Source organism: Canis lupus, chromosome X (genome assembly GCF_048164855.1).
Source record: "Canis lupus baileyi chromosome X, mCanLup2.hap1, whole genome shotgun sequence".
Classification (NCBI taxonomy): Eukaryota; Metazoa; Chordata; class Mammalia; order Carnivora; family Canidae; genus Canis; species Canis lupus.
Genome location: NC_132876.1, coordinates 86,915,445 through 86,937,883, shown reverse-complemented (window position 1 = coordinate 86,937,883; position 22,439 = coordinate 86,915,445). Strand labels below are relative to the sequence as shown.

Below are 22,439 nucleotides of genomic sequence, written 5' to 3'. Positions count from 1 at the left end.
AGCCAGTCATTAATTCTCTACTTGCTGAGCCACCGTGGAGTTTTGCATTGGCTGCATTTTTCAGCCATCGCCAGTTACTTCTGAGCAGTGGTGCTGACCCTTAGTGCCTATGCTCCTGCACTAGGCACATAATGGGCTCGCAAGTCCCTCTTGGAAGGAATTTTGCTGGGTACCAAATGCAAAGAAGATGCACATCCTAACCTCAGAACCCGTGGTTGTCAGGAACTTAGTTGACTTGAGTGGAAACGTTTAATTTTATAGAACCTGGTAGAGAAGGTGAGTGGAGGCGACTACCGATTTCTCTCTAGCTCTTTATCCAGTCAGCACTGCCTTTTGTAATCATGATGTTTTGCTTCATGATCGGGGCAGGTTTTGTTTTGTGAAATAGCCTCATTGATCTCGCCTTGGTGGATTTTCCATTCTGACACATTACATTCTCTTGGGAACTGAGAAACACCGTGTCGCTGCAGATGCTCAGTCAACTTGAAAAGCCTCATTTCTGAAAAGGTCTTAACCTGCCTTCAACTCAGAAGGGGTTCAAACTTGGCCCAAACATGGATCAGGACAGAGACTCAGCACTTGGGTAATGTTTACCATCATTTGAAAACTGTTTGTCTGGAAGGTCAGTTCCAGACCAATTCTGAAGAACAGTCAAAACTCAGGAAACTATATTCCTAACTAAAAAGAATGTACATGTAATTGGGAACGTGACAGTTCATTATTCAACAGAGTCTGCATTATTAAGCATCATAAATATTTTGTGGACAACCCTACCATTTCATCAAGCCATCACCGAAGACTCCCACTGCCGAACTTAAGAGCAAAATCGTAACATATGGGAGAAGAGGACAGGGAAATGAGGAACGAGTGGCAAAGACTAAAGCAGTCCCCACTCAAGATAAATAAATCCACGTTGGAAAGGCAAGAGTTGTTTTTGTAGGGGGAGGGGAGAAATTTCATCTTCTTCATCAAGAATTCCCTGCTATTTGAAAGGAAGGACAATTTAAATATCCCAAACTCACAGTGGTGGTGTCCACAAAGCCTCGCAGCTTTACAACACCCCCCACCCCACTCCCGCAAAACAAACTCCAAATAACATAAAAAAAGCAAAGACCAACAATGTTATGTTTGTCATTAATTGAATCAGAGGCAATACACAAAGTAGGCAAAATGTTAAAACTATCCCAAATGCTTGAAATTTACAGTGCTCTTCATCTCCTCTCTGCTGTCTACAATTTTAGTAAGCACTGAAGTCAACCAATAGATGTACCCACATTACTTTTCAAGGGGTTGGGTTCAAATGGTAAACAGGTTAAAAAGGGAGAAAGAGGGGCACGTGGGTGGCTCAGTTGGTCAAGCTCAGGTCACGATCTCATTTTCTTAGGATTGAGCCCCCCTGTCAGGGCTCTGCACTCAGCAGGGAGCCTGCTTCTCCCTCTCCCCCTGCTCATGCTCTCTCAAATAAATATATAAAATCTTTCCCCCAAAAGGGAGAAAGAGGCAAATAAACACTGAAATGTAGTAGTCACCTGCTGACAACACCCATGCTTTGTAACAATGACTCAGCAAACCATCTCATGCCAACCTCAACCGCTTTTAATCAGTTTCTTCTGAAAAGACACAATGTGATCTGGGCTCTCAAATGACTTGATCAATCATTCCCACGGTTGCAGGAATATGAAAAAACAGTTCGTTCTTAATACAAAAAGGTTGCCTGTATTAATCTTCAACTTACCCAGACATCCACAGGCAGCACTCGCTTTTCCATCAGAGTGAGAAAATGTGAGCAGCTAAAAATATAAGTAGATGCAAAGGTTGTGAAACTTTAAAAAAAAATGATTACCCTAGAACAATGACAATAGTTGGGATTTCGCTTTTTCACAGGGAAAAGAAGAGGCAGCTAAAAATATAAGTGTATGCCAAAAGTGGGAAACTTTTCAAAGTTCTCCCTCCAGAATAATGGTAATAGTTGGGATTTCTCCTTTTCAGAGGGAAAATGAAGAGGCAGAAATTCCAGCTGGTCTTCACTACCTCCCCCAAAGAGTTGAGTCAAAGGGTTCATTTGTGCTGAAAACCAGAGTTATCTGCTGCCCGAAACCTAAGCAGAACACATCAGCATTTGGGGACCACCTGGGGCCTAGGAGTGGGGTGGCCTGGGAGATTTCCAGATGGATTCTAAGACAATTCATTGATATTTACATAACAAGAATAAATGTTTTCCCTAAGATAGCATTTCCCTTCAGTGACTTGGGACCACCAGCAAAAGAGGGAGGTACAGAAATTCTATTACATTAATAGTCTTTGTTTTTATGGCTTTGGCATTTATTAACTAGTGGGAGCTGTTTATTGGGTCATAAACTTTACTAATGGGGATATTATCTCTAAATTATAAATCTCCTTCAGTATATGGTTTAGTTATAAAAAAAATAATTATTTAAAGAGTCTGTATGGCTGCAATGTATCATGTTTATCGGCATGATTCCTATAATGGCCATTTAATTGCTAATTACGGGCTTGAACTGCAAATAACCAGGGCAGCGACACACATCTATGTGATAGAACAAGCGGTTGTCATCCTACAAACTCAGGAACATGTCATTGGTTTGCTGCTTTTCCTCTTCTCTTCCCACTTCTCAAAGTGAACTGCATCACAAGCCTGTACACGGGCTAAATTATCCATGTATTTAAAATCTTGAGGGAAAGACAACTGACTGAAGAGTTGAATAGGTAAGTGACAAATGTGTCAGCCTGAAAAGTTCCAGGAAAGTGTCATCCTTAAAAGCTTGCTCTCTGGGGAATGAAAAATCTTAAAGTGACAAAATGGCTTGGCACTGTCAGTTGTCTTAAAAAAAAAAAAAAAAAACCTGGAATAAAAATCAAGTAGTCAAAATTAGATTTTATGGGTAAATGGTCCTAGTATATAAGTTGAGTATTCGAGTTTATTGGAAAGTCCTATGGGCTCTAACAATGGCACATGTAGAATTACCCGAGGTTTATAATTAGAAATAATAGAAATAGAAATAGTTTATTGATTAGCTTCAATTAAAAAAAATTTTTTTAAAAGAAAGAGCCATTGTTGTCAACCATATTGGTACCTCTGAGTGCCAAGAGGCCTGTTCATTTCTAGGCAAGATGCCACAAATGTGCAGTGAAGGAATAATGAGGTGGAAGGGGCCTTGACATGTCATCAGTTCCTTTTTCCCTCCTCAAAGCAGTCCCCAAAAGGTAGATGTTGAACCCCCTTTTCCATAGGCTTCCACCGTCTCTAAGAACACCAGGCAAATGGATTTATGATACGTAGCATCTAACACTGGAGACTGAGGTAGATTGGGACAAACTTCTCACAATGAATTCCCAGAGGTCCATGGTTATGAGTTTTAATCAAATATACACTACATGACAAAGGTTCTGCTGAGATTCATAACATATAGGCCTATAAGAAAAATCAAAATAGAACCAGAGAAAAGCAGGAGGGAAACATGTTATAGTTCTAGAATATTTAAACCTCTGGGGTGGGTGGTATGTGTATGTGGAGAATGAACCAAAAAAAAGAGCTCTCAAAATCTTCAGTGTTCCCATCCCTAAATATTTTAGACATCACACGTTTTTGGTCATACTATAATTATATATACATGCATATATATCCCTAAGTTAACACCTAACTTTAGGTAGAAAAAGGACATTAAAATATAAACACTGCATATGTTTCAATTTCTCTCCCAAAGTGTGTGTGTGTGTGTGTGTGTTGTGGGGCAAGGGAGGAGTCCTTCTCATAGCTTTGCTAATTTCAGAAAACAAATACATTCACTCTAGAGAGGTTTAAGGATTATTTTGATAAGGTGGGTTGCTACAAAATTTAATTATATAAGTAATAAACATGTGTCAAAAAGATTTCAAAAAATGTTTAATAGAATCACAACTTATTGCTCAGATATAATTTGATTTTATATTGTCATGTATAGCTGTCAAAAGTAATTTTCCTTTTGTGTTGTAATGAATCAAATTATGTTGGATAGAAAATTACCATAAGATTCTTTGGTATTAATAAATCATACATGTAATAAAAATGTTTGACGTTTCTTTAAATGGCATTTTTAATAATGCTGGCACATCAGCACTGTAATACGATGTTCAGAGAAACTAAAACGACAAAAGGGAATTAACTTGGTCTGTGGATTTCAATTCAAAATGAACCCTGTGTTTTTTTTAATGAAGTTATATCTACTGAAATAAACCTAGTAAAATTAGAGCAGGAAATCAAAGAAAGTTGACCAAAATTGGCATATGGTTACTCCTCCTCTAAGCCGAACACATCCTTTAGAAGTCTCATGTAGTTAATGTATTTCACGGGAATAGGTGATGGCATCCCGAGCCACTCATCTTCACATCTCTACAAAAAAAAACAAAGATGGATATAAATTATAACCACATTTCAAAGTGCAGTTCTGTAAATGCAACATCGAATTGTTATTGTTATATAAGCTCATGATAAATAGCTTATTCTCAAGGCAGGCATTTCTACTGTCCATCTTCGAATCATAGGGACTTTGTGGTAGACTAAGTTCTTATGCTCACTTCTTTATCCCTCTATTAGAATTATACACCTATGGCTTTTGCCATTTGACTTTGCAGACCCTCCCACGGAGTCTACTTTCCTGTTCCCTTGATATGGGAACATATGACTGGCTTTGGCCTATGTAATGCTAGCAGATGTACCACGAACAGAGGCTCTAATGTCCGGGCATGACCTGGCCTAGGCTGCTGTGCCTGTCATTGCCATGAGAATATGGCTCCCAAGGTGTTGCTGGTCCCAAAATAGCACAGGTGGAGTAAGCCCACAGACAAGAAAAATAAATGTCTGTTGTTGAGAACCAGTGAAATTTGGGGTCGAAGGCGTGTTTGTTATGCATTATTACAGTGATAACTCCCCCTATGCTTTCTTAAGAACTCAGTTATTAAAATCTGAACTGCTAGTCACACTGATTGCTTGGTTGCTGTTTCTTTAACCTAACAATGAAAAGAGCAATGAATCATTCACAGGATGCTCCTGAGGTAAACTACTTTATATATGTACTTTACACATGTGTATATATATGTATCGATATATACACACATATACTGCATATATAGTATATATGGTATGTATATTTGTGTATATATATTTTCTTTTTTAATGATTTTATTTATTTATTCATGAGAGACAGAGAGAGGCAGAGACATAGGCAGAGGGAGAAGCAGGCCTCCGCCACAGGGAGCCCGATGTGGGACTCAGTCCCAGGACCCAGGGATCACGACCTGAGCAAAAGGCAGATGCTCAACACTGAGCCACCCAGGCACCCTTATATATTTTCTAATTGCAGAAAATAAATATCTTTACTCTTCTAGAGAGGTTTACAAATATTTGGGGGGTGCCTGGCTGGCTCAACCGGGTAAACATCTGACTCTTAATTTTGGCTCAGGTTGTGATCTCAGGGTCATGAGATCGAGCCCTGCACCAGTCTCCACACTTAGCAGGGTGTCTGAGATCTTCTCTCTCCATCTCCCTCTGTCCCTCCTCCTACTCTAAAATAAATAACTCTTTAAAAAAAGAGTATTTTGTTGAGGTGGGTTGCAACAAAACATATAAGCAGTAACACATATCAGATTTTTAAAAAAAATCTTGTAGATAGAAATCTAGACACACACAGGGACGCATACACAAACATTTTTTTTTATTTATGTTGCAATGCTCAATATCAACAGGGTGTGGGTAAGTCCATATATTGGGGGCTGTTTCTATTGTCAAGGTTAATTGTTATTATATAAGAGGTACAATATCTTTCCTGGTGTTACGTTAGTATCCAGAAACATAAGATGTCAGAAACACAGGTAAGGGTTCAATAATTCTGTTATACAATTGTGGAAGCAACCTGTTTAAGTACTGTTTCAGCTGAGCTTTATGGGATGAGGAACAGTTCAGCAGGGGCCCGAAGTGATAAAGGATGTTCTGGGCATAGGGAACAGCATAAGCAAAGGCCCACAGACCTAAAAATCTATTTTCCAGAAAGAGTGAACAGCTAGCCCAGTTGTGGTTTGGGACACATAGTCCGAAGTGGCAAGAGAGGTGGTTGGAAAGAAAAGATGGGGGCCAAACTTGGAGCTCCCCATGCTAGTGTAGACTTCAATGTTTTAGTTGAGAAAAGCCACTGGTGGGTCACCACCAGAGAAATTTGATTAGAAATTAACTAGATTCACTCACTGGATATATGAAGAATGAAACAGAGGAGGAAAAACACTTTGGAGGTTACTGCAATAAGAATCCTAGAGAAAGAGAGGACTGTGCCATAACCCGGGTAGCTGAAGTTGGGGTCAGTGTGAGCTATATCTCAAAGATTTTGCTGCAGTAGAACATATTCCTGGAAGGTGATCGATTTAGAGTGGTGATAGAAAAAAGGGGTAGTGTTATGGGTTGTACTGTGTCCTCTCAAAAAGAATATGTTGAAGTCCTAACCTCTGGTATTTCAGTATACGGCCTTATTTGGAAATTGAGCTGCTGCAGAGGTAATGTGTTAAGACAAGGTCATGATAGAGTAGGGTGGGTCCTTCCTCCAGTAGGCCTGGCATCCTTATAAACTAATACAGGTAAGGATAGTTCTAAGACTTCTAGGTATAATAATATCAATGATATTTGCAGTAGTTTCCTAGGGTTGCCGTAACAAATTACCACAAACCAAAAGGCTTAAACCAACAATACTTCATTCTGTCACTATATGGGGGGGTCTGAAGGCCAGGTACTGGCAGAGTTGGTTCTTTCTGGAAGCTCTAAGGGAGAATCGTTCTGTGCTCCCTCTCCTAGCTTCTGGTATTTGACAGCAATGGTTACAGTGCATTTGCCTCTGTCTTTATGTGGCTTCTTTTATGAGGACACCAATTACTGGCTTTAGAGTTCACCCTAATCCAGTATACTCTCATTTCTCATTTTAACTTTTAATTACATCCACAAAGACCCACTTCCAAATGAGTTCACATTCTGAGATTCCAGATAGACATGAATGGGGAGGGGTTAGGTGCATAATACTCAACCCAGGGCACTATAAGCAAAATAAGGAAATCAGGAAGAAGAGAAGTTTTAACTTTTTTTTTAAGTGTGGCAGTAAGGATCAGAGGGGTTGGAAAACTAAGTTCAATGTGGGACTTATTTAATTTGAGGTGCCCACAGGACATCAAGGTGAAGATTCTGGTAAACACATAGGAATAGGGTTCTGTGTAGCACAGAGCTAGAGTCCAGAACTGCAAAGATGTGGAAGTCACTGAAACATGGGTGACATGTAAAACTCTGATAATTAAGAACACTGATACAGAATCAGAAGAACACCAAGTATTGGCATCTCTATGTAAGGCATTAAACAGATGATTTATGATAACAAATTGGTTGTATTATGGGATTTATACTGCTGAATAGTGATGGTTATACTACTCCTACTAATCAATTTATTAGATATTTACTATGTATGCTTTTATATGTTTTACATGTACTTAGTTATTTAATCATCACAGAAAACCCTAAGAGGTGGCTATTATTATGATACCTATTTACAGAAAAGGAAACTGAGGCATAGAAGGGTTAAGTTGCTTGCCCAGAAAACTGCCAGTTAAGTGGCGAAGCCTAGATTATAAACCCAGCAGTGAGGCTCCAGAGCTCTGCTCATTTGTCGAGCTACCCTCCAAAGCCCACAGAGGATTGGGCCAATCTAGAAGCAGCCGGCTCTCATCCTACATAGCTACATCTGTTCCTATCATTGTCAACAGGAAAAGTTGAGTAGAAAACAATGTGGTTCCAGAAGTGACACACCTTTTCTTTTTCAAGAATGCCTCCTGGGGCACCTGGGTGACTCAGTCAGTTAAGCATCTGACTCTCGGTTTCTGCTTAAGTCATGATCTCAGCGTTGTGAGATTGAGACCCGAGTGGGACTCTGCGCTGAGCATGGGGCCTACTTAGGATTTGTTCTCCCTCTCCCTCTGCTCCACCTTCACTCCACTCATGTTCTCTCTCTCTCTCTCTCTCTCTCTCTCTCTCAAAAAGGAATGCCTCCTGCCAGACATTGGAGGTTGAGCTCAAACCACCAACCAGCTGTGTAAAGAAGGAAACGCCATTCAGATGGATGAAGCCTAAACCAACTCCTAGGGCGTATTCGTATCACATGGAACTTAGTGAAATGTCCTTCCTACACCAAGAGGCAATAGATAGTTGTGTGTGTATACATATATACAAACATATATGTACATGCACAAAATTATACACTTTAATCAATAGTCATTCAACACGTCCTCAGAAATTTCATTACTATTTTTGCTCTTAAGAGGTATTTTAAAATTTGATCATGTTATAGAGTAATATAATACAAATATATATACTCAAAATCACTCTTCCTTGATAATTTTTTTAAATAAGAATTTCCAATACAAAAATAATAAAATACATTATACAATTCATATCATTACAAAGAAATTATCTGGAGAATGGATTCTCTTATGAAACAGGCCAGTTCTAGAAGGTCCTTCCCTCACAGCTTCATTAGACAGCAAAAGTTCTTGCTGTTTTTGAGCAAAGGGCCATGATTTAACCCCTAGCAATAAAAGAAAAAGAAACAGAGGGATTCGTGTCAGAATAATGATGACTCAAGAATTTGGAGATGAGAATTAAATTTATTAGCAATAAGCCAGACTCAGACAAAATGAAATGCAATACCTTGAGGTTTGAGATGAAGGATAATTTAAGATGAAAAGACGAGAGTCCATTTCTTTACAGCTTAATCACTTTAAACCCGATGGCTCATGTAATGCTTTCTGGACTGCTCCAGTCCCACTATATTCTTTCTAGAATCAATACTACTTCCCTGGATTTGATTTTCCTTTTTCACTATTTTCCAGGATTCAGGTGGGAGTGACTTTTTCTGCCCTATTCCTGATAAATGCCACAGGCATATTTGCAGTAGTTGAGGAACCTGGGATCCACATATTGTCAATACGCTACTGTGATTCATAATAAAGATAAGTATACCTGGTCTTTGTCCCTATTTCTGGCCCAGAGCTCCTGAAATCCTTGAAATGTCCTAAATGATGAGAGGGATAAGGTATCTTAGGTTGTTAATGAGACATCTTTGGAAAGCACCTAGGGATGGGGGGCTGGTTGCTAAGGTAACTGACCTTGTAATTAGAGGGCTGGAACTTTCAGTTCCCTTCCCGCTAGACCTCCTGGGACAGAGCTGGAGGTCTGAGTTCAAACGCCAATGGTCAATGATTTAATCAATCATGTCTTTGTAATAAGCCTCCTTAAAAACCCAAAAGGACAGGGATTGGAGAGCTTTGGGGTTGGTAGGAACTCGTGGACATTTGAGGAGTGTGATGTGTGCAAAGAGGATGGAAGCTTCCCGCCGCTCCCCCTACCTTGCCCTATGCATCTATCTCTACCACCTGGCCATTCTGAGTCCTACATTTTTATAGCAAACCAGTGATCTAGTAAGTAAAATGTTTCTCTGAGTCTATGAGCTGCTGTAGCAAATTAATCAAACCCAAGGAAGGGAGTCATGGGAACCTCTCATCTGTAACCGGTTGAACAGAAGCACAGGTGATAAACTGGTGTCTGAAAGGGGGGTGAGGAGGGCAGTCTTGGGGCCTGAGCCCTTTTACCCTGTGGGATGAGATGCTCCCTTGAACAAATCATGTCAGAACTGGGTGGAGGGATCCCTGGGTGGCGCAGCCGTTTGGCGCCTGCCTTTGGCCCAGGGCGCGATCCTGGAGACCCGGGATCGAATCCCACGTTGGGCTCCCGGTGCATGGAGCCTGCCTCTCTCTCTCTCTCTCTCTGTGTGTGTGTGACTATCATAAAAAAAAAAAAAAAAAAAAAAAACTGGGTCGAACTGTAGCTCAAGCACATGTCCAGAGTTGTCTGGTGTGCAGGGCTGGGGGGCACACCCCACATATTGGCATTGGTACCAGGATTATAGCCAACCCCTAATTTTAGGGAGAGATTTTAGGGGTCCAACTGACCCCTAATTTTAGGGAGAGGTTTCTAGGTCCTAGTTTAAACGGACTAACAGAAATTAAATTGAGATCCAAAGGAGGGTGGGAAGCAGGAGGTAAGATCGAAGAAAATCAGGGGAGGGGAGGCATCAATAAAGTAGAGGAGAAAGGTATCTTCTTCACAGCTTGGGCTGTAATTGGGTCCATGTAAATTGAGTCACATGGGCAATGTCTCTGCAAAATAAAGAAGTCTTTGGGGACATGAGAAATCCCACACTCCCACTGCCTAATTGTTCTAATAAATCCACAAATGTTCTATGTTATATAATATTTATGATAATCTGGGCAGTGAATAAGAATACTCTTTGTGTTCACAGACCTTTTTATTCATGCTACACTACAAAAATGAGAAAAGTCCAGGTCAGATTGTATTCCTAGCAGTGCATGTATGTTTTATTTTTTTTTTTAAGATTTTATTTATTTATTCGTGAGACACACAGAGAGAGGCAGAGATACAGGCAGAGGGAGAAACAGGCTCCACACAGGGAGCTCGATGTGGGACTCCATCCCGGTACTCCAGGATCACACCCTGAGCCGAAGGCAGACGCTCAACCGCTGAGCCACCCAGGCGTTCCTGCACGTACATTTTAAATGGAGATAACTGCATGGTAATTTTACAACAGGAGAGCTCATCCGTGGCAGATCCTTACCATTCCAGATGAGGCTGAACCTGCTAGTGGTTCTGTAAAACAGCCCCCTGACCACACATACATGGCATCTTAAATGTCTGTGTGTGGCAGGCTTTGCCAGCACCCCTGCCAGTCCCCTCACCCTTTCCATCTTGGCGCTCATCGGCCTGGCTTCCAACTGCCAGCATCTGCGTTCCTCTTCCTGAAAGCTTTTCTTTGGCCTCTGAGACCCACTTTGGCTGTCCCTGTGACACGCCACAAATGCCTGGGAATTCATTCTTTCCCCCCACGTCAGAAGCACCCTCATCCATGACTGAAGGGAACTGATGGATGAATACTGCAACCCCCTTGCACTCTGGGTGGGAAAATACTAAGGTACATCTAGGTCACTGGATCCTTGACTTTCCCAGAGGCATTAAGCTCCCGTCACCAAATGTGATACTGATTTGAGAAAATGCCCTGTGGTAGCCCTTTCCCTTCCACTCTTCATCCCCCACTCCCAGAATAGTGTTCTTTTCAACCTCCCTGCACAATCCATCTATACTCAAATTCTTGTCTTCAAGTTGCCTTCTAGAGGAAGTCAAACAAAGATACTATGCGATTCTGGATTTACCATATTTAATAAAATGTCTATGGAAGTCACAGCACAGCTTGAAACAAGAAGCAACTTCCTGACAAACTGGCGGATGGATCCAGAGTCTCCGAATGTGGCTTCCAGATAATTCAAGAGACGGCGCCCAAATCTCCAAATCAAATTCAATTTCATCTGGAGCATATGCAATATTTTCTGGAAGAAGGAAGGGCTACAAAATACAGAGTGAATTCAACAATGATGCACAATCACGACTCTAAAATGGCTGGGAATCATTGTCTGCAAGAGAGCCCCATGGCATCTTCCAAGCTGGCTTTGACTAACGCTACTGACGATGTCAAACAAGTTGGCAATAAATTACTTGTTCATCAACGGTGAAAAAATGTAGCTGCTGATCTGTAAAATCATAGACCCTTGAAGCAAAGATGGTACTGGCTGGGAACCCAGTAAACAGCAGCTGCCCAGTGAGAATAGAAAAGCTGTGTGTGAGCTCATGGGCTCTGGATTTATTTGCTTTGACATTTTTAAAAGGAAATTTAATTGGATTATGTCTCCTTCTAGTTTAAAATTTTCTACTGTAGTACTGGCCACCAGATGCATGAGGGGAAAAGATCGGGAGCCAATTAAATTCCACGCTTCACTGAAACAAGGTTATTTTTATTCCTCCCAAATGTAAGGCTGATGGAGTCATGTTAGTGATTTCACTCTGTTATTCCCTCTACTTACGCAAAAAAAAAAAAAAAGGAAAAAAAAAGAAAAAGAAAAAAGATATTTCTACAAGAAATATCTACGAATTTGTAGACAAGTCCAATAGGGTGTATAGAACTGCAACTGTGGTTTCCTTGGATTTACTGCCTTCTAATAGGTTGATGTGACCTCAGAAATAATTAAATTAAGTTGACAAAATTGCAAAAGCAATTAAATTTCCGTGAATCAAATTGCCATTAACTTGGGGAAGAAATTTTGCAAATACTTGTTGAGATAATCAAGAGCATACTGATGCCATAAGGAAAAGCTCATCGATAAAACCTGGAGATTTGCTTATATTCCTATCTATTTCTATCTTTACTGTAATGCCAATATGTCCCAATTGCTTCCCACTCCCCTATAGAAAGAAAGTTTCAACAGAATTGTCTTCCGAGTGAGTGTAGCTAGAACACAGGGAACTTTCCTTGAAACTGCCTTCCAGGGTAAATAAAGTTTTCAAGAAAACAAGGATTTTTGCTGAGCTTTAGTGGTAGGCTTCTGCATACAATTAAAGCAGACATCACCCAGTGCTTTGAATCTTAATGGATTCCGGCAGAATCATTCCCTACTAGGTCACTGTTTGGTGTTAGGTAATCGGTATGTGTTTATCAGCTACTTTTAAAATCTAATGAGAATGACTAATAGTCTTTTATTTCAACTGTTAAATTCAACCTCAAATCCTAGAAATAACTGCTTATTTAAAGAGCTGGCACTAGCCCCTGACTATATAATCTTTACCTTTAGGAATGCCTTTGAGTCTCAGCTTCCTGTCTATAAATTGGGAATGATCTTTAATTCTCTCAGGATCGGGACAATAACATGTCATAAGATATTCCACCCTCTAAATACCAAAAGGAGATCCTCAACAAGTAGGGTGTCCTAAGATGTATCCCAAGATGCACCCCACCTGCCCCCACCTCCCCACTGTTGAGGCCATATATCATCCTGTTGTGGCAGGAGAGGGCTTTAGAGCCAATTGCTAATGGTCCAGCAGTTTCAGTGCTCATAAAATGAAGCCACATCCAATTTTTCTCAGAAATGTCAAAAGATAAGACGCCAGTCACACAGTGCCAGTTATAAAGTTTATACGAGAACCGATTTAGTGTTATTTTTTAAAATGTGACTTCTGAGATTAACCAGACAGGCTCTAAGCAGCGGGACCTATTTTGCCAGTTTTACAGCTACCATCTGCGAGCGAGCACAATAGAATGGAAATGGGGTCTCCTGGCCTTGACAGCGCCAGGGCAACACGCTGGGACCGTAGATAGTCCCATAATAGAGTGGGGGTAAATCATAACCCCAGTGGCTCAGCATGGGCTGCAGCAGGAGCCAGGTGGAGGCCCAGCCAAGGGAGCTCCTGAGAATTCAGGCTACAGGCCACAGTCAAGAGTCATATGGTAGGTGACAGTCAGCTTACGCCCAGCCACATAGGGAAATCTCTCACCAAAGGGGAGCAGGACTAATCAAAAGCTAGACTGGCTACAGACCACGGTCCCCCTTGTAAATCTTGTTTGTCATTGGACCCCCGCTCTATTAGCTGAGACCACCTAACCATTACATGTAGTGGAGCCCCATTTGAGACTGGGGGACTATCATCCAGCAGACCGAGCACCAGGAGCTGTCACCTGGACCTGGTCTGACACCCTGGCTGTGAGGTTTGTGTACTTGAGCCCAGCTTTTTATTCTGGCAACAGACCATGCTGGGTCATTCTCTGCCCCTAGAAGAGTCATTCTCTGCTCTCCTCCCCTGCCTCACCGCCCGAGTAAGCCAAGTTCTGTGGACTCTGTTATTCACCGAGCTTCCTTGTTCTCTGGCTGCTGGGTGGGTCCAGTCAATGAGAAGCAGCAAGAGATCAGGGTATTGCTTCCACCTCCTGTCCCCCCTGTCCCCTCACTGCCTGGCCAGGGTTTGGCAGTGGCTACCCTCCTCTACCTGCTGCCACTGCTCCAGCTCTTCCACTGGGCTCCACTACTATTGGCCCCTCTCTGCTTCTTGAGACCTATGGATGGTAATGGTTTCCTGTTCTGGCTGGTGCCTGAGTGCTTCACTGCACTCATCCTACCCACTCCCCTGTCAACAGTCCCATTAAATCTGTATCCCTGACTCCTTTGACTGTTCTGTGTGTATATGTTTCCTACTAGAACCTCACTGGTATGGGGACTTAGCCAGCTCTGTCCCCGAGAGTGGGGCTAAAGGCTTACTTCAAGCCTGCTAACTGGCTTTCTCTGACTGCTGAATAAGTGCTAACTAAAGGACTGATAACCCATCACCGTGCCACCTGTTTTGGAGAGATGTCCTGCCTTTCCAATCCCATGTCCGGTGTACCAGACCTGCCTCCTACTCAGCCACTAGGTAGCTGAAGCCACTAGTCCTGTTCCTCTGGTCTGGCCCCTCCATGATCACCCCATACACTACAGTTAATGAGATTAGACTGGGAAGGTGTCTCAAACCCCTACCCCGACCATCCATCCTGTCCATTAATACTGAAACCAACATAACTGGTGTTGAATCTAGTACTGAGGTCCACTCACCTTTCATCAGCCAGGGGGTCCCTTTTAATTTCTCAGTAAGATCCCCAGTTAAGGGAAGAGATTGTGTTGAGGACGACGTTCAGGACAGGAGTAAAGATGTCCAGCTTCTAAGTAGTGGCTGGTTGTAGTAACTTCTAGAGAGCTATTTGCAGCATCTCTGGAACTTCAGCCAGAGCCAGCCTGTCCAGCTCATACATTAGAGGAAGCATGCGGCTGCCCAACCCCTGGCCTCCACCTGGGCCATGCTTCCACACTGGACTTCAGCCTGCTATTCCTTGTTCTCAACAGGACTTTAATCTGTTGTGTCACATTCAGGGCTAGGTCACTCTTACAACCTGGTGGATCTTGTCCTGAAGTCTCACGTGTGACTTCTTGGCTATGGCAAATTTTCCCAAATGTTGGCAATCTCCAAAACGCTAAGTGAGACGTTTTCTTTACCCAACTGGGCCCCCACAGACCTATACATCTGGTCTGGCTCCTCCTGTGGCCTCTTGCAGCATACCCACTCTGTTGTCAACTCCCCACCACAGGCAAAAGCTCAGGTGATGACAGAGGAGCAGGGGTGGGGAGGCGTTTGTGCCCCGTTGTCAGGCCCCCAGTTGATACCAAGAATGATCAACAAAGGCTTCGAGGACAGTAAAAGCAAAAATAAACAAGCTACATCAAACTAAGACACTTCTCCACAGCAACAGAAATGAGCAGCAAAATGAAAAGGCAACCTACTGAGTGGGAGAAGACATTTGCCAATGATGTATCTGATAAGGGGCTAACATCCTAAATATATAAAGAACTCCTAAAACACAGTATCAAAAAACCAAACAGTTGGATTAAAAAATGCGCAGAGGACCTGAACAAACATTTTTCCAAAGAAGACATCCAGATGGCCAACAGGTACACAGAAAGATCCTCAACATCACTAGCCATCAGGGAAATGCAAATGCAAATCACAATGAGACCTCACCTGCACCTGTCAGGATGGCTTTTATAAAAAAAAAAAAAGACAAGGAATAATGGTGTTGGCAAGAACACGGAGAAAATGCACTGTTGGTAGGAATGAAAACTGGTGCAGTCACTGTGGAAAACAGTATGGAGGTTCCTCAAAAAATTAAAAACAGGCCCTACAGCCCAGCAATTTTGCTTCAAGGTATTTATTATAAGAAAATGAAAACACAAATTCAAAAACACATATGCATCCCTATGTTCACTGCAGCATTATTAAAAAAACCAAGATAGGGAAACAGTCTAAGTGTCTGATGGATGAACAATGGATGAACAGATAAACTGTGGCATAGAGATACAATACAATATTATTTGGCCATAATAAAGGAAGGAGATCTTGCCATTTGCATCATCATAGATGGACCCTGAGGGCATTAGGCTGCGTGAAATACACCAGACAGAACAAGACGAGTACTGTCACGACTTCACTTATATGTAGAATCTAAAAAAACAACCAAACAAAACAGAAACAGACACACGGCTACAGAGAACAGATGGTCACCAAAGGGGAGAGAGGTAAGGGGGGGATGGATGAAATAGTGAAGGGAATTAAGACGTACAATCTTCCAGTTGTAACTAAGACAGGGATGTAATGTACAGCCGAGGGAATACAGTCAATAACATTGCATGGTGACAGGTACATGGGTGACTATTTTGCAACGTGTATAAAATACCATGTTATACACCTGAAACTAATACAATACTGTATATTCATTATCCTTAATAAAAACAAAAACCAAGAGCGTCAAGAACAGCTGGTTGCCAAGCTATTATGCACCATCCTGGATCCCTTTGAGGAAGGACGTGGCTGTCTGGCTGCTGAGAGTCCCCTTCAGGGATCGCCTCAGCTACAGAGCTGCCTTGGCTGCAAAGAGTCACGTTATCCAAGGTCATACCCTTTCCTAAAGCAACCCATGGAAATAAAGGCTTAGCCATTTTGGTCCATCTCAGGACAGCTCTGAAAGGTCATCGAGCTCCAGAGCTCTCTGTGGGGCTGCATCAGCTGCTCCCTCTGTCCATTCCCGTGTCCTTCCTCTCCCTTCCACAGATATTGATCCCAAGAATGCTCCCAAATAAACCTCCTGCATGTAAAACTCCACCTGCTTCCTGGAGAACCCAATCAATTTGACAGGCTCTGACTCGAGTGTCTCAGCGCATCATCAGACATTAACTTGCATGGTTCAGGAGATACTGTGCTTTTTCACTACTGATTGTACAGTATCAACTCTGCAATATTACGCTCAACCCATTCCCACTAAATATTTTCACATGAGATTATAGACTCACTGGTAACATTCCCAAGCTATCTTATATCCTCTTTATGAAACAATAACAAGCTGAGGAATACCAGAGTGCTGGAGACTCTGGGATCTAGTTACGTTCTCATTATTAAGTTAAATCGGTACCATTTTATACCTATGTTCCTTTCTTTCTTAAACTGGCGAAAAAGAAATGGCCCATTCCAAACGTCTCTCACAGACTGAACTGCTTTGAGGCTTGGTGAGCAGAGCTGATAAGAGACCCAAAGTGTAAAGTTCTCACTGAATATGACTAACAACTGGAAGAACCCACTGCTGAAGCATGGGCCCTTTTTCTGGTGCTATACTCCTGTTGATCTTAGCCCTGGAAGGTGTCTGCTCAAGGCCTGGCTGCCTCAGCTGAGGAAGTAAGACCTCTCTATTTTACAAAATAGCTAACATTTAAACCCTTATTAAGGGACAGATGTGGTGATAGGTGTCTCACGTGAATCAACTCAATCCTCACAACTACCCCGATGGAAGTACTATTCATTCTTTCTTTTCTTTCAGAGAGACAGAGAACATGCACACGCACGAGACAGAGTGAGTGTGCGTGTGCATGCGCACACATACACACACATACAGGGGAACATGCAGCGGGGAGGGGCAGAGGAAGAAAGAGTCCTAAGTAGACTCTGCACTGAGCACAGAGCCTGACCAGGGCTTGATCTCGTAACTCCACGATCACGACCTGAGCCGAAATCAAGAGTCAGAAGCTTAATCGTCTGCGCTGCCCAGGTGCCCCGGAAGTACTATTCTTATCTCCACTGTTGAGGGAAGGAAACCTGAAAGGTTGAGTGACTTGCACAAAGTCAGCCAATTGGTCAATCACAGAGCTAAGGATCTGAACTCCGATTCATGTCCCAGTCACAGAGCATGCAAGGGATGAAATGGGGGAGAGGCGGCTAAGGGGAAAGTGGATCTTAGACCTTCCCATGGAGTGACCCCTCTTCCAGTGTGGGTGGTGATTTTTCTGTGGGCCCTTAAAGTCAACTTAATGGTTCACAAATGACATTCGAAAGACAGAAAGAAGGGGTGTGGGGGAAGAGAGAAAAAAAAGGAAAAGAGGGAAGAAAGAAAGGAAGGAAAAGAGAAAGAAAGACAAGATCACACATTATGCCACACACATGCAGTCAGAATAGTACTGTTTCACAAAACTCTGGTTCCACTGTATCTGTGCATAGTGGGTTGCTATGAAAAAAGTATCTTACTGCAGGTTGTCGTATCCAAAGGTCATTAAATTTCATTCAAATTCAGTCAGCAGGCAAATAAAAATTAAAGTAATAACTCCCACGTTTTCAAAGGCAAAAATGTAAAAATCACTTGAATGCCTATCAACGGAAAACTGGATGAATAAATCATTCTATATCCATATTGCAGCTATTAAAGAATGGCTCGGGTCTATACATATTAAACTAGAGAGATTGCCCATGATGTAGTGGGGTAAGAAAAACACACCGTTGATAAATAAATGCATGTGGTAGAATTATATTTTTGTACAACCAGGAATGAAGCCCCCAACATATGGGTGAACATAGGGGTGGTGGGCTGGGTGGAACAGAAAGGCAGGGAAGTAGGAACTAAGGAAAAATACAACAGAGGCAGTTGCCATCTTGCAAGTGGCAGCCCGCGCATCATTTGGGGTGCCATAGGAAATAGAGGACATGAGCAAACTGCGTAAGTTGAGAAGAATTTAATACAGTGACGATTTGCAAAGTTGTGGGAAGCGGTTAGGAAAACCAACAGGGGATCCTCTGGTCCCTCAAGGACAAGAGCAACAGAGAGCCAGTGCCACCACCGGGGGCTAAAGGGGCAAGAGAGGGTGGTTACTGGAACCTAGAATGGTGGGCAGCTCTATGGAGGAGGCAGTCAATTTCTGGGACAAGCAGGGAGGAAAGGATTTCTCTCCCCTCCCATCCCCCTCTACTCTCTTGCTGGTGCATCCCATTGGCCAACCCAACTGGAGGCCAGGGGGTTAGGGGACCACTGATTCAGCCCATAAAGGTCAGCGGCCCAGGACTCGGAACAGGGGAGGAAGAGCTGGAGAAAAGTCCTAATGGGACAAATGGATGATATCTGGCACAGAATACTATGATATTGGGTGAGAAGGGAGAACAGAAACTCCATCTATCCTTTTTCTTTTTTATATACAACATTAAATATTTGCATAGATGAGAATTAAAAGGTTACCAAAGGACAGTACTGATTTGCTTTTGTGATGGTATCTTGGATTTTAGTTAATGAAATCTAGAATCTTTAACCATAATCACATTAAAAAAGAATTTTTTTTCTTCTTATTCTTTGTAGTACAACAGACCTGAGTTATAATTCTTTATCACACTTATCACACAGAAACACTGAAGCTGTTTCTCTAACTTCCTCGTCTCTAAAATAGGGATCATGAGAGTACCTATCTCACAGGGTTGCTACGAGGATTAAACCAGCTAATAGATTTTCAGGTCTTAGGGTAGCATTTCGCACATGCTTTAAGTGTTTGCAGTTGTCATGGTGACAATGGTACACCAAGAGCTTCCCAATGGGCACAGACCTGTCTCCATGGCACCTCTCCAAAGTGCCCACCATCCAGCCAGGACAAACTCTAGGACCAGGGTACACCTGATCATGTCACTGTCTTCCTTGAAATCCGTCCCATGGGTTTCCAGACCTTGCAGGACAATATTCAAACCTCACTCCTGAAGGTATCTCCAGCCTCATCCCTCTCTATTCCTCCCTTTGTGCCTTCATTCCAGCCACACGAATTCCTTCTGGTTCTATACAAGTGCCATGCTGTCCTCTGTCCCAGAGCCTCTGCTAGGGAATCCCTTTCTATACCATGCCACTTTTATCCCTTGCTGACTCTTCCTATTCATCACTGAAATCTCAAGCATCACCTCCCCTGAGAAGACCTCCTGTCTCCCCCAAACCCAACCCCAACAGCTCCTTCCTCATCCTATTCCATCCCATGCAGGCTGTATCATGCCATACTCCAAATCATGAATGTATTGGTTCTGCCATTAGTGGGGGCGGGGGGCAAAGGTAGCAACAATGACCTTCGTCTCTGGACCCCAGCAAGGAGCACAGGACCTGCTGAGAGTGGATACTTATTCATGATTTGTCTGAGAATTAAATTTATAAATGAACGAGTTAAATAACCCAAAGTCACTCAACTATGTAAGTGGCAGAGTCAGAATTCAACCCTAGTTATGTTTGACTCCGAAGGCCACCACTGTCTCTCAACCATCTGGAAGTTCTAAGGCTGCCTGACACTCCAGAATAGTTGCATGCCTGAGGGAACTCCCCTGGGGCACCAGACCAGTTCAGGCCAGAATGAGTTGGTCAGCAGAGACTGGGAGGAATAAATGCCTCCTTTCTAGGAGTCACCACATGACATTTGCTTTATCAAGGGACTTTCCCAAGAAAATCAATTTCTGGAGCATGTTAAAATATAAACAAACCACCATCCACCCACCCACTCCTTAAAGACAATTGGTCCAAAGAGATCTTTGAGAATTCAGACAATTCCACAATGTTGAGAGCACCACCCGATCACATGAACTTTGTTTTCCCTAACCAAGCATTTTTCTACTGAATTTTTATTTTAAATTTGGCTCCACTGTGAAATGTGCATCCCCCTACTATACTGTTTCACCCAAGGCAAACCTGTTTGCACAGCCACAGACATACTGGGGATTCTTGACATATGCACCATTTGAGATTTGCTCATGATGATGTTAGCAGAATCCCTTGATAACAGTGTTTATATCTATTTATAACTGTAACTTATTATCCTATTTTCCATATAATTGGATGCGACTGAGGTTAAAAAAAATTCAGCTGCATAAGAAAAGTCATGCTCTTATAGAGCAGATGTTCGCTCAGCATGGAAAGTGAATTAGTCTTTAACACAAATACCCAGAAATACATCCGTGTTTTCCAAAAGCACTGACGTTAATGTCTTATGCTGAAAAATAATTTTTAAGATAAAGGACATTAAAAATGTAAGGGAGGTAGTCACAGCTGGTTTTTAAAACAGGTGTTCATTTTACCTCTTTAGTGTACAACGTTGCTTCCAATTCAGGCATCGGATTTATCCTCCAGTTCAGGGCACAGAAAAATGACTCATAATTTATTTGTTTTTCGCTGTCTTCAAACCTGAAAATATAATTATAATATATAATTTGGCTCAATCTACAGAATTCAGGACCAAAATGTCAGCTTAAATGCCACCGTGAAAACATAATGTCAGGCATGTTTCAATACCTGATATTTTTCTTATTTCTTATTAGTTTATTATCAGATTCTAACCCTCAAGAGTGTGAACTCTTTGCAAGCAGAGAACCCACACGCAGCTAATTCACCACAGTGTCCCCAGCACCTAGATTCATGCTGGCACCTAGTAGGTTGCTCAATAAAAGATGTGCTGCAGTTGCCACAGAAACAAATGAGCTTATTCAGTAACTGAGACCATTTTGTTCAGAGTATCTGCGGGCCCTCTTAATTTAATACGGTTGCTACTTTAGGTCAGTAAAATAAAATCTTGCTTCTTAAATTGCATGCCTTTTAAATTTTTAAGGGGAGCCTAGATTCATTTTGTTTAAGATACTTTTAGGAAAAATAAAAAAGTATTTTTATCATTTATTATCTAGCCATTAAAAGGAGTTATTGGGGGGGGGGCACCTTGGTAGCTCAGTTGGTTAAGCATCTGACTCTTGGTTCTGGATCAGGTCACGATATCTGGGTTGTGAGATCAAGCTCCGCATTGGGCTCTGCACTCACCAGGGAGTTGGCTTAAGGTTCTCTCTTTCCCTCCCCCTCTGCCCCTCCCCCGCAAGAGAATAAAAAAGGGTTATTCAAATCCACATATGCTGTCATGGAAATATGTTCATGATATATTGTTGAGCAGAAAGGAGGTTACAAAATAGTCTGTAGAATTATAATCTCACTTGAGGTATGTATTTATATAAAAAGGCTGGGGGCGCCTGGGTGGCTCAATCAGTTAAACATCTGACTCTTGATCTGAGCTCAAGTCTCAATCTCAGGGTCATGAGTTCAAGCCCCATGTCGGGGTCCATGCTGGATGTGGAGCCTACTTAAAAAAAAAAAAAAAAAAGCAAAGAAAAATTCTAGCAACAATACACGGAAGTATTGAAAACAGCTATCTCTGGGAAGAGAAACGCATTTTTTGCTTTTTGCTTTAGGCTTCTCTGTATCATCATCATAATTGTTTTTAGATTTATAAGAAAAAATATTAAGCCCATTTTCACTTAAGAGAAAACACTGGCATAAATTTAACCTTAACTGTAATAGAGTTTTGGCCATTAAGACAAGTAATTTCAACACAATTGCTGGCATGACTGAAACACAAGCAAACTACTTCTTAGTAGAATACCTCAATGCCACCTATTCTTAATCTGACCACACTCTGCCAGTTTTTAAGGTTAAACATACACTGGTCATATCAGATCATTTTGTGAAAGAAAAGACAAAGGTATGGTTCCCAAGCACCCTGCCAGGGTTCCTGCTCCTCTCGGGACCTTCAACTCAACATGCCCCTCCAGTCAGCAAGTGAAGTGCACAAGA

At 42.1% G+C, this 22,439-nt stretch overlaps 1 protein-coding gene across 5 annotated transcripts in view; it reads right to left on the bottom strand.

Moving 5' to 3' along the window:
• Positions 1-3,363: 3,363 nt before the first annotated feature.
• The window catches only part of EFHC2 (EF-hand domain containing 2), a 195,379-nt gene continuing 176,303 nt past the window's right edge, over positions 3,364-22,439 (bottom strand). For all 5 annotated transcript variants that reach the window (XM_072818319.1, XM_072818320.1, XM_072818321.1 and 2 more), the window contains 2 exons: positions 20,906-21,011; positions 3,364-4,390 (listed from right to left, as the gene is read on the bottom strand). In XM_072818319.1, the coding sequence (XP_072674420.1) occupies positions 4,289-4,390; positions 20,906-21,011 (208 nt within the window). In that variant the 3' untranslated portion in view covers positions 3,364-4,288. The remainder of the gene's footprint in view (positions 4,391-20,905; positions 21,012-22,439) is intronic.